The sequence below is a fragment of the Helianthus annuus genome, chromosome 11, assembly GCF_002127325.2.
Source record: "Helianthus annuus cultivar XRQ/B chromosome 11, HanXRQr2.0-SUNRISE, whole genome shotgun sequence".
Lineage (NCBI taxonomy): Eukaryota > Viridiplantae > Streptophyta > Magnoliopsida > Asterales > Asteraceae > Helianthus > Helianthus annuus.
Genome location: NC_035443.2, coordinates 171,984,118 through 171,997,342, shown reverse-complemented (window position 1 = coordinate 171,997,342; position 13,225 = coordinate 171,984,118). Strand labels below are relative to the sequence as shown.

The following is a 13,225-nucleotide window of genomic DNA, read 5'->3' as shown; positions in this document are numbered from 1 at the left end:
GGTATTATATTTGTGATTGTTTTGCAATGACCATTTCGACAATTTCTAAAACCTAATATGACGGTTTCCAGAATCTCATATTGATGTTTTTTAACCTAGTAGAGGTGTTTTTGCAATTGATTATAGGTTTATGGTGTTCTAGCTTCAAAATATGATCTTGTGACAGTAACACAACCACTATTTGTGACAGTTTTGCGATAGGTTCTAGAACCTATGCTACAGTTTACAGGGCCAGCCATGGGAGGGCCAATATGGGCGACCGTCCAAGGCCCACTCTCATATGGGGCCAATTTCTTTTAGTTGTTTTAATATTTTATACATAACATCTAAAAAAATTAAAGCCCAAAGCATATAATTGAATTTAAAAGTTAAGCATATGTTTTTAACCTTATTAAGTATCCTATTAAGTTTAGGCTCATATAAACAAATAAAGTCAATTTCTAAACACTCCTTGTTAAAGCGAGTGATGAAATCTTCTAGACCTTCGTTCTCTCTTCGCCAAATATCTGTTACTTCGGCTGTGTCGCGTTGGTAACGTCTTTGCTGACTGAAGTGGTTTACAAACTGTGTCCTGAAATCAACCCAAGACTTGATCTTTCCCGGAGGGAGGCTATCAAACCAAGCGCGAGAAGCCCCGGTGAAAGTTTGGATAAACAGATGGCACCACATAGGCATATTGCATCCTCCCATGCAACCAACACTTGTGAATACTCTGACGTGATCATCGGGATCAGTCAACCCATTAAACTTTCCAACTGTGCGAGGCAATTTTTCCTTTGATAGTGGCGCCAGAGCAATCTTTGGGATGAACTTTGAGTGTTCTGCAGCTTTGGCTGGTCGGTAGGCGAGGCGGAAATCTCGCTCTGCCTCTTCGGTGTAACTAACGTGCTGCCTTGGTTTGTAATATTCATGGTTTCTCTGTAAGCGGTTGAAAACCGAAGATCCTTCATCATCTTGCCACGTTGGGTCGTTTGGGTACGTATCTTCCCATTCATTATTCAGGTTGCGCGCCCCGAGCCGGCTCTGAACTGGACCTCTCTGCATGTTTTACGGATAACCATAATAACTTTCTGTCTCTCCCCGCGTGTCGCGCGTGTCATGCACAATTGGCCTTCACGCGGGGGGAGGCCTGTTATTTCTTCCTTGAAGATTCTGTTGCGGGGCTATCGGACGTGCCCCCTGACTTTGACCCAAAGGTGTGACCAATGAGGGTTCTGCTTGTAACACTGCTTGCTGTGCGCTCAATGATTGATACGCAGCGTTGATGGTAGCGATTTGCTTGGCTTACCAAGAGGCTGGAGTTTCGCCTTCAGGTAGCCCTAACAGCGCCGAAATGTTATGAGGTGGAGCTGGATTTGAAGGTCCAGCACCATTGTTTCCTGGGGTTACCGTCTGGGTGATTTGAGTGATGCTCGCACAGGGTCCCCTAGTGTTGGTTACTTCGATTTCATCGATTTCTTCTACATGCTGGACTTGGACGTTTTGATTGTCCTCCCCAAGCACTGCATTAGAGTTTGTTCCAAAGCCAAAATCAGAAACGATTCCTTGACAAGCCATGATCGAAGGAAAAAACAACTTAAAGACAACTCAGAAAAAGAAGATGAGTGATTTGCAAAAAACCGGTGGGCGCCAATGAAGAAACACGGAACTAATTTATGGGTGGATTAGTTTGGTTTATGTTTCTACCATAAAGGTTAATCTTCTTATCGTTTTCTGAGCTCCTTAATGACCGGTTAATCCTGCAAAACAGAACACTGTTAGCTCGTTAAGAGGGGAATGTGGGGGTTTCCCTCTTAACCAGGCTCCAGCGTGAGAATAAGTATCTGCCTTGAGGAGATTAAAGTGAGTAAAGAGTGAGAGTAGAGGGAATGGAATGCTTTAACCTGTGAATGAAGGGTCCTATTTATATCCGGAGAGGTGTAAGAGGATGTGGGCTGATGGGCCTTGGGCCGGAAGGCGACAACATAGCGGATATGCTCCTTGTCTCGTTGGTGTCGACCGGTAATGGCTTCTAGAAGTTCTCCAGTGCTGGCGCACCGTGATTGGAGCCACGTGTCACTGTTGTCGGCCTTGTTGTCTCTCTGCCATCAACAGGTTAGTGGAGATCGTGGGGCAGGTGTCTCTGCCCTGTGATTGGTGCCACGTAAACGTCCTTTAGTACTTTCTGTCTCCTGCACGTCAAACGATCGTGGAGCACGATTGAGCAGAGCCTGAAGGACGCGGATTGGCCTCTTTTCTCTGCCACTTGTACCTTGAGAGCCTTCTGAAGTAGCCCTGCGCCATATCTATGCGCGGCCCTTGCTGAACACGAGAGTAGCCCGCGCATGATACAGGTGATTGGAGGCTCTTATTCAGAATGCTAAGTGTCGAAATCAATGCTTTTTCATGTTTAGACCTCGCGCGAGGTCAGTCCTTACTGAGGTAACCTGCGCGAGGTTTGGATTGAACATCTTATTGAATGAGGAGTATGGTCCTGCGCGTGACCTGGACAAAGGTCTACGTGGTTTTTTAGGACCATACCCTTCACGTTCTCACCGTTCTCACACTTTTGAGCGTTTTCTCCTGATCCCGTGTATATATATATATATATATATATATATATATATATATATATATATATATATATATATATATATATATATATATATATATATATATATATATATATATATATAAAATTTGAGTTGGCTCATGAGCTCATGAGCCGATCCACGCCTAGCTCGGGTCCGGCTCTTTTACAAAGCCGATTTTGAGCAGAGCTTTTTTACAAGCGCGCCATAAGATTTTTTGAACACTCTTACATTTGATTAGTTTATGATGATATAAGTTTTGTGCAAATTTACTGAAAATAATACAACATTTTATTCAATTTAGTTCAAATGGGCATGCATGCATGCATTAACTTTTACAAACAAGCATTTTCAAGAATACATAACATAATACAGACATATGGAGATGGGGTATAGAAGCATTGCTAAGATGGAGGCCCAAAGAGGGTAAGTGTCACGCTTTAGAGCAAATAAGCCAACAATAGTGCAAGGTATCATGATGATTAACACCTCATTCGAATAGGTCCAAGATAGTCTCTTCATACACACAGTAATCAACAATGTTAACAAGCCCAAAAGGTTAGCCATCACCAATCCATTATAAATCTGCACATAATAAACAAATTTACAATCTCAGTTTAATCCACATATATCATATTGATCGATCTGATGAGCGAAAAAATGAGTTAGATCATTATGTGAAAGTGGAGAAACCTCGAAGAATGTCAAGGACGCGTTCTTTCCAACACGTGAACCGGTGCTGAGGAGAGCTTTGATTATCATTCTAGCATTCATGGCGATTGGGAACACAACAAATGAAGTGAAATGAAGAGGTATGTGAGCAGCATTTGAGAACTGTAAGACACTTTGCATGAAGGCCCCTGAAATTAAATACATAACACCAATACCGAATGTAACATACACGATGGCGGCTTGAGGTTTCAACGTATTCTTCGGTGACTCCTCGAGTTCCCAACTATTCTGTAGATTAAGTTGTAGAAAGATGAATCAGTATGCAATACAAGAAGATAATAGAAAGGGAACATCACGAAAAACTAACAATATAGCATTGGCCTTTCACTTTACGAAAATGTTCATCTGTAACATGTTAACATATACAACACAACACAACACAACTTCAACACAGAAATATGGTAAATATGTGCCCCTTGCGTCACATTAGTGTAAGATCCCCATAAACTTGTGCCATAAGTTTAGAAAAAGTTTTAAACTTTTTAATAAGAAAATAGTAAAGGTAAATTAATAAAAAGCTAAAAAATAGAAATAATAAAAAAATTATTTCTGCTGGTTATTTATACTTTATAAAAGCAAAATCTTTTTTTAAGTTATTTAGAATTACCTTTTCTAAGTTGTAGCAATAAATTAAAACTGAAACTTTGTGACAATAAATTTTCAAAAAACACAAATTTGAAAAGATTTAGAAGACGCTGAAAGAGTTTTGATTACAGAATATTTTAAAAAAGTTATAAACTGAAGTTAATAGTGCTATGTTTAGGAAAAAAACAGTCAATGGCTGGGTTTAGTATCTTTGCCGGTCAGTTTGGTGATTTCCGATTTTTTCCCTAATAGAAACTAGCGACACAACTACACAATTTCATCATTTTGCAGCGGCTGAATCTGTCGCAAACATGATGTTCAGACGGTTTTCATCAAGATAAGAAAAGCTCTTCACGATTATTATTTGTGATAGATTTTTGCCATAATTTGAGTTTTTGAGGGTTTTAGAGACAAAAAGTAACGGTATTATATTTGTGATTGTTTTGCAATGACCATTTCGACAATTTCTAAAACCTAATATGACGGTTTCCAGAATCTCATATTGATGTTTTTTTAACCTAGTAGAGGTGTTTTTGCAATTGATCATAGGGTTATGGCGTTCTAGCTTCAAAATATGATCTTGTGACGGTAACACAACCACTATTTGTGACAGTTTTGCAATAGGTTCTAGAACCTATGCTACAATTTACAGGGCCAGCCATGGGAGGGCCAATATGGGCGACCATCCAACATATTGATGTTTTTTTAACCTAGTAGAGGTGTTTTTGCAATTGATCATAGGGTTATGGCGTTCTAGCTTCAAAATATGATCTTGTGACGGTAACACAACCACTATTTGTGACAGTTTTGCGATAGGTTCTAGAACCTATGCTATAGTTTACAGGGCCAGCCATGGGAGGGCCAATATGGGCGACCATCCAAGGCCCACTCTCATATGGGGCCAATTTCTTTTAGTTGTTTTAATATTTTATACATAACATCTAAAAAAAAATTAAAGCCCAAAGCATATAATTGAATTTAAAAGTTAAGCATATGTTTTTAACCTTATTAAGTATCCAATATTAAGTTTAGGCTCATATAAACAAATAAATTCAATATATTCTCGTTTAAGTCAAATAAACCAAATAATGTTTTGAAATTTTAGACCATTTTGAATTAAAAAAACATAAAGGCTATTATACATTAGGGGCTCATATTTTACTTTCCCAGCCGCTCCTCCCCCGACCCAAACTCTCAAAGACGACCCTACGGTTTATGTGATAATTTCCTGAACCTAGTAGCAACTTTTTTGTGAGGATTTTATGAACCTAGTAGGTACGGATTTTATGAACCTGGTAACGAGAGGATTTTAGGCCTTACACAAATTTTGCTATTTAGATTATGGAGTAACTTACCTTCTCAGTCTTTAATTTATGCAATGGATCCTTGATACTAGTATCAGGTTCAATGAATTTCTCAATCCATCTAGCGAAACCCTCTACAAATTCATGTATGTCGATGGTACCATCGGTACTGAACTCTGCGATTAGGTTATCCATGATTTTATTTCGATCCAATGATATTCCAAAATGAAATTTCTTAATGAACTTTTTTAACTCGTCCCGTTGTAATTTACCATCACCATCCTTATCGTACTTAGAAAATAACCTATATATACATACACACAATCATTACATGATCAAACTTTTAGCAAAAGCGAATGAAGAATCAAAAGAATGTTACCGTTTTATCTTTTGTTTGTCGGCTTTTCTGTCTGGTGTCACAAGTCCATCTTCTTCACGGTCTAGTTGTTTCAACATGTTTGGCATGAGTTTGTCCATTTGTGCTAGTTCACTTTTCTTGTTTGCTATCAACTTTTTCTCGGTCTGTAAATGAAACAGGGTTAGTTTGGATCGACTTGAAGATGACAAAGCTACCATTGATTCAGCCTTACTTGTGTTAGCTAAGTATATTATTTATCATGGTTATTATTATTTAATTTAGGGACCTACACATCCTACACCACCCCAAACTCAAATAGCCACTTAAAGGTAGCAGCTATACATCACGCAAGCCCTTACCTTCAAACGACCATCTAAAAGTAGAGGCTATGATGTAAGCCCTAACTTTCAAACGACCGTTTGTGTAATCTCAAATAGCTGGTGTGGGATTAGAATGTCAGTGTGTATACAGGCCCCTTTAGTTTATTATATTAATATGTGAATATTAAGATAGATATTGACATTTTATCATCTTACAATCCTATCCTCTCTGGTGTGGATTATGGTTAGTTAATATATAACTTATTTCATTCCACACGAAAAAGGGCAATTACAAAGCAATGGCAGGTAGTCGGGCAACAAGTTGCGCCGCCACCCCCTTTTGAATAGAAAAACCAATTCTACTAAATACAAAGTTTGAAACCTTTAGCGACGAAGAATTACTATTAACGACTTTTTGAACCCGATTCAAGAGTCGTACAACGTCAGGAGCGAGACCACCAAAGGTATCAAACGCAAACGGGACAAACACATGTTAATATATGAAAAGATTGGACTTGCCTCTTTCCAGAGATTCCCAGAAGCCGAATTTGAACTATTTGTGACATTCTTACATTTTTCCATCCACTTTTTACATCCTTTTTCGAACTCTTCCCAGCTGATATTCCCACTATTATCATCATCAAAGTTGCTCATAATCGTTGCCTTGGCATACTCCATGGGTATGCCATCTTTTTGCAGTTCGAATACATTTCGAATCAAATCTTCAAGTTCTGTCTGTGATATGAAGTTATCATCATTGCCGTCAACGCTTTCAAAAATTCTGCACAATTATATATATCAAGTTGATTAATATTCTTTGCTGATCATTTAAGTGTAGGATATATACATAAATATAATATAACACCTTTTAAGTTCTTTGAAGTTAGGGTTTCCATCCTCCTTTATTATATCTTCATTTACAAGGCTCTTGATATGAAAGAGGAACCTTTCTTCCAGTTCCTCTTGCTGCAAGTATGCCAAACTCCTGTTCGCAATCCATGGATCCCCGATCTACATGCAAAAAGTACTTTTAGAGCTAGAGATTAGGCATCCATCAAGACTTAGTGCCTTTCATTCTCATGAACAATGAGATTTGACTATAGTGTCATAGTAACACCAAGTATTTATGTGGTTGTTCTAAGAATTTTTTACCTTTTGCCACCTCATTTGACCTATTTTTAAAAAAGGAGAAATAACGAAAATAGCCTTTCATTGATCAACTTTTCCAAAATAGACATTTGAAACCCCATCATGAGCCTCTCACCGAAACCAATGCTACTGAAGCCTCTTTGAAAACCCTCTCAGCAATGACCAACCAGCTTGCGCCATATATCTAATATGGTTGTAAAGGCTTAGAGCCGTTTCATACACTTGAGACCTTTCCATAAGCCTCTTCGGCCTTAACTTTTTTTTTCAACATTTGTATATTTCTAGTATTTTAAACAATTAAAAAGCCACCAAAAGTATATAAAAAACCCTCAGTTGTTCTAACGTATAGGTACCTGATAAGCAAAGTACGAAATGAGTGAGGCGCCTGAGACTACAAGTGCGAATAAAATCATGATAGGACTGCAGACTAAAGTTACTAGTTCCACAGTAGCGAATGGAATCAATGATCGAAGCATGATTTTAGCCACTTTTGTGGTCTCCTTCTGGATATTAACACCCATATCTACAAAACATATGAATGTCAAAAAAGCTGACGTTGATAAAGTAATTAACTTATCATTTGTAAAATTTTATAAAACAAGGATGATGGATAATATTCTAACCATCGAGAAATGAAAGTTTGTGTTTAATTAGAGACAAATAACTTTTTGTTGATGAAAGATCCTGATTTTGTTGATGATCAGAATGTTCTGGTAATGATCCCTTTCTACGAAGCATATCTCTTTTTAATATAATCTGAAATCCCCATATAAGTGTGAGATTGATGAGGGTTGACCCGGCATACATGCTCGCTCCGAAAGCCACTTGGTTTTGGGCTGCTGATTCTGTCGAAACAACACCAGCCACTGCAAACAAACATATTCATATATATCAATATTTATTTAATCCATGTAATAAACGAGGTTTTAAACATATATTTTTTTTATTATTTAACATATACAGAATTACATTTATTTAATCCGTGCAACACACGAGATTCTAACCTAGTCGTTTTTATATCATATTAATATATCCAATTTATTAATCTATACATAACTACAAATAAATAAGTAGGGGCTGGTTAACGTACAAATGCGTTTATCGTACATTACGTACGCTACAATCTCAGCCGTCCGATCATCTTCCCGCATTGAATTCGCATGTTCTTTTTTTTTGTAACAATTTCGCATGTTGGTTTTTTAACATGCAATTTCATCAAAAATTACACATGCGAAATTGTTACAAAAAACAACATGCTATTTCATCAAAATTATCACATGCGAAATTGAATTACCACATGCGAAATTGTTACAAAAAACAACCTGCTATTTCATCAGAATTATCACATGCGAAATTGAATTATCACATGCGAAATTGTTACAAAAAACAACCTTCTATTTCATCAAAATTATCACAAACGAAATTGAATTAACACATGCGAAATTGTTACAAAAAAACACTTGCTATTTCATCAAAATTATTACATGCGAAATTATTACAAAAAAAAAACATGCGATTTTCATTGCGGGAAGATGATCGGACGGCTGAGATTGTAGCGTACGTAAACGATAAGGGAATTTGTACAGTACCCTTTACCTAAATAAGTAATACATAAAATATTTATCTTTTCTTGTTGTAGTATTTTATTTATTTCTATTTTCGTATATGACATAAAGTTTTTATTTTTTAATCACTCCGCATCAAACCAAATTAGGTTATATACTTATAGAACTAGATTGTCTAATCTAACCTAATAATTTGTTTGCAAATAACTACACATAGGTATCTTTTAATTTAGCAATATTATTATTTTTTATTAAAAATATTTTAGATTAATATCTTACTTTTATTATTAATATAACACATGTGGTTGAAACAAAAAATATATATACTTTATTGCGAATATAACTCTGTATTCGGCAAATTTTATACCGCCATGTCGATAAACCTATAAAAACGAATATGGTATATAGTTTAAAATTTAAACTATATTTTGTATAATTCACATTATATTTAAATTTATTTTTTTTTTTGTAATTTAATATCAACGATGATTAAGTTAAATCTCATTATTGTTGAAGATATTTAGATAGCTACTTAAGTTCACAATTGACCGGTGATATAAATTAAGACTGTAGATTTTATTTAGATTAAAAAAACAATTAGTTAAATAAGTAAGAAGACATAAATGCACCTCATTTAACTAACTTTTTTGATAAAGTTTCTTTTTTTTTGAACAACAAGTTTTGGATCACTGACGGACCACTAGAGTATCATCGTGCCACCAGCAGAATCACCCGATCATATCCATCTCCACTAGGCAATAATGCCTATACACCAATTTAGGAGAAAACCCAATAAATCTGGAAAAACCCCCCTTTGTGGGAATTGAACCATAAGCCTTATCCCACCACCAAGATACCACTAGGCTATAATGCTATGGGTAACTTTTTTTTTAGATAGTATGAGAAAAATTGATAAAGTTAATGGGCTATATGAAAATGGCAAAAATATACAAACCGGATATATGAGAAAAATTGATATTGCTATTGTTAGAGTTAATTACTGTTTTCATCCCTGTGGTTTGTCAAAAATCACTATTTCAGTTCAATAGTTTAAAAATTGCGATTTCAGTCCCTGTGGTTTCACTTTCATAACCATTTCAGCCCACCTCGTAACCATTTCAATCCCTGTACTAACAGAATAAATGGATTGAAAATGGTTACGAAAGTGAAACCACAGGGACTGAAATCGCAATTTTTAAACTAATGGACTGAAATAGTGATTTTTGACAAACCATAGGGACGAAAACAGTAATTAACTCCTATTGTTATTATCGTAATTATTATATTATTATAATTATGAATTATTATTATGATCTAAGTCCCTAGGTTATAGTCTCGTGTATTACATGAGTTTAAGTAAGATATTGTCTTTATTCAAACTGTGTAACACGCGGGTGTATAACCTACTATCTAAATATAACCTAATTCCAATTAATGACATATAATATACTCTCCTTTAACCTAAAAAAATATTTATATTTTTCTAACCTTTTTAACAATGAATTAATACATGAATATCACTTATCTTTATCAATAATAATAATAATAATAATAAAATTAATTAATGATTCCAAATTATTAATTAATTAAAAGTTTAATTAGTTACAAATCATTACATAAGTTTGTGTCATGGTCACAAAAGTCACTAGGCACCCCTACTCGGATTTCAGAGTACTCGGCCTAGGCGAACAGACTAGATTGTAATGACTACTCGGGAAGTACTCACAGCCTATGCAGGACTTTTACAACCATGGTTTGTGTAGTTCCCAAAAGTTAATATACATATTTATAACATTTACACACAAATATTAATATAACACAATGAGCAATGGATATATTTATTGGAATATTTTATTAATTGCAATACAATGCAATGGGTTTGTCATATATTACAACTAAAAAATTAACTTTTTAATAATTAATTAAAGAAATTTAACCTTTTTTTAATAATTAACAAATTAACGGTTTCACATGTCAAACTCATGTAATACACGGGTTTGTAATACACATGTAATAATTAATTAAAAAAATTTATAATTTACATTTTTCTTTTGTTGATTCAACATTTGTAATATACGGGTTTTCAAAAAATATTATGTATCACTCACTTATATATTAGTAACAAAATACTCATATATTTATTTATCTATCAATCTCATAATAATTATAAGCTACAAATTAAAGATATTATATCTCTCAAAACTATTTGTTTACGATAGTATGTGTTTATTGAATCCGTGTAATACAAAGTAAGACGCGCATGTGAACTCAAATTTTTTTTTCTAATATTTAATTTACATATAATTTGATAATAACAACTTGTAAAATAGAACTTCAAAAAATATAATGTTTCTTTGTCAATGTTTTGATATGAATTTTATTACAAATGATTTCTTTCAACAGAAATATATTTTGTCACGTAAATATATATATATATATATATATATATATATATATATATATATATATATATATATATATATATATATATATATAAAAACACTGGATTCAAAAACATATTAAGATTTTCGATCTGGATTCAGAAATTTCAATATAAGTGGCCTCATTCCTTGAGAAAATGTATATCCTCATCCTATACCCAAATCTTATTAGTAATAGCTTTTTTATAAGTGAGATTTTACCATTTATGTTTGTATGTTTTTTTATTATATACACGTAAACATACATATACAAACATGCACTAAATGAAATCGAGAGACATACCAACAACCAAGACGATTCTTGGCAAAGCCATTATCACCCGATACACACTCTCACCAATCTTCTTATAATTTCCGAGTAACTTGAACAAAGCCTGGTTTCCTTCACGCATCCAATCTTCCCCCACCATCATTAAATACATATACATAATCATCAGGAACACCCCTTCTGGCATTGTGTCGGCACACGGCAAGAAACCATAGATGCTTTGGCACCTCGTCTCACCATCCAATTCCGAAGAAGAACTGATACGAAGATAACCAGATGAGTTGTCATGACTCATGTCATAATCAATCCCATCTGAGACCATTGATGTTGTTGAATATGGCTCAACTTCTAGCCACCTGCCTTTCACCATGCCAATCATCATAAGCATGATGAAAGTGAACACTAGACATGGGATACATGACATTTTTAGTGAAATGACTATGAAAGAGTCGTTGTGTGTGGATCTAAAGTACGAGGTACTAGATTCGTTTATATAGATAATTAAGAAGCTTGAATAAGTTGTGCTATCGTTAGCTGTGTTTCATTAAGTTAATCACCAAGGAACATGACAACTTGACAATAATAAAACTGGTAGTTAGACAAGTTTACAATAAAACTACCCTAATTGGTAGTTAGATAAGTTTACAACAAACTACCCTAATGTTACTTTATGTTACAAATAGAATCCTTATTTTTTGACACCAGTGTTATATCCTCCTTACGTTTGTGATTTAAAGAAACGAGACTAATGTGTTGCTATATAGTCAAATCAAAGCATACTCAAATCCAAAATGGTTGAACCATTCAGAATCATCTTTGAGTTACACACATGTATTGTTGGCTCGTCTATCAGGAAAATCATATTTTCACTGATACTAGATAATAAAAAACTATCTCGGGTTGTTTAATTATTTATGTTACACATTCGCTTTTTTAGGGTCGATCCGTGTTTTTGTATAAATTTTTTAAACGTTAACTCAGACACTTTTTAAACTTATTCTTAAATGTACATCATAGTCCACCATTCATAAGACTAGAACATTCAACCACCTGGGAAGAAACACATATACTATAACCTATAAGGGATTGAAAATGAGATTTGATATATGTACTTTCCATTAAAAAGAACGATCAAAGTAATATACTTTATTATCATTATGACATCACAACCTAAGATTTCTATAACCTAAGGTTTATATATGTGGCCTAAATCATTGTCATTGTTGCCTTCACTTATAGTGTGACCGCTATTATGCCTTGTTGTCATACATGATACACCTATGACCACTACAAGAATAATGGGTAATAGCTACGACACCACAACTATAGACAAACAGATTTAAGGAAACATTAAGTACGCCAATTATACTGCAAAGTTCTGGTCGGATCTTCGAGAAAGATTTGGCAAGGAAAGTGCACCTCATGCGTATGAATTGAAACAATCAATTTCGAGTTCAAGACAAGATGGCATGACGATATCGCCTTAGTACACAAAGTTGTGTGGGCTGTGGGATAAGATGTAATCCTTCCTTCCACTCCAAAGTGTACGTGTGATGGTTGTGTTTGTGGCGTTGCAAAATCGCTCAAAGAACTCTGCAAAAAAGAACAACTCTGCAAATTTCTCATGGGTCTGGATGGTGAGTTTTCAATCATTAGGACTCAAATCCTTGCTATGAAGCCTATTCCATCTCTAGGAAACACCAGTCACTTGGTTATCGAGGATGAGAAGCAAAGGTCTACAACCGGCGGGGAGAAAACTGTTCTTGAAATTCAATTATAATATTTTGTCCATTAGCAAACTTTAAAGAGATTTAAAGTGTAGCATAACCTTTTCCCCTCATTTTTTTGTTATGCAAACGTTCGAGGAAGTTGGTGGGAGCGGGTAGGTATCATAATCATCTATATCAAATGGGGATGTCCGGGGGTAGAATAA

The 13,225-nt window shown here is 34.9% G+C and overlaps 1 protein-coding gene across 1 annotated transcript; it reads right to left on the bottom strand.

Moving 5' to 3' along the window:
* Positions 1 to 2,843: 2,843 nt before the first annotated feature.
* LOC110891047 (sodium/calcium exchanger NCL2) lies at positions 2,844 to 5,707 on the bottom strand. Its single transcript, XM_022138710.2, has 4 exons — positions 5,571 to 5,707; positions 5,243 to 5,495; positions 3,264 to 3,530; positions 2,844 to 3,155 (listed from the first exon to the last, which is right to left on the bottom strand). The coding sequence occupies exons 1-4, from the start codon at positions 5,666 to 5,668 to the stop codon at positions 2,922 to 2,924; spliced, it is 852 nt and encodes a 283-aa protein (XP_021994402.2). The 5' UTR covers positions 5,669 to 5,707; the 3' UTR covers positions 2,844 to 2,921.
* Positions 5,708 to 13,225: the final 7,518 nt, after the last annotated feature.

Bases quoted from the DNA above. Each gene is read 5' to 3' on its own strand.
- LOC110891047 (XM_022138710.2), bottom strand. From the start codon at position 5,668: ATGGACAAACTCATGCCAAACATGTTGAAACAACTAGACCGTGAAGAA. The intron at 5,496-5,570 runs GTAACATTCTTT...ATGTATATATAG, and splicing joins GACAAACAAAAGATAAAACG to GTTATTTTCTAAGTACGATA. The intron at 3,156-3,263 runs GTTTCTCCACTT...TATTATGTGCAG, and splicing joins CGTCCTTGACATTCTTCGAG to ATTTATAATGGATTGGTGAT.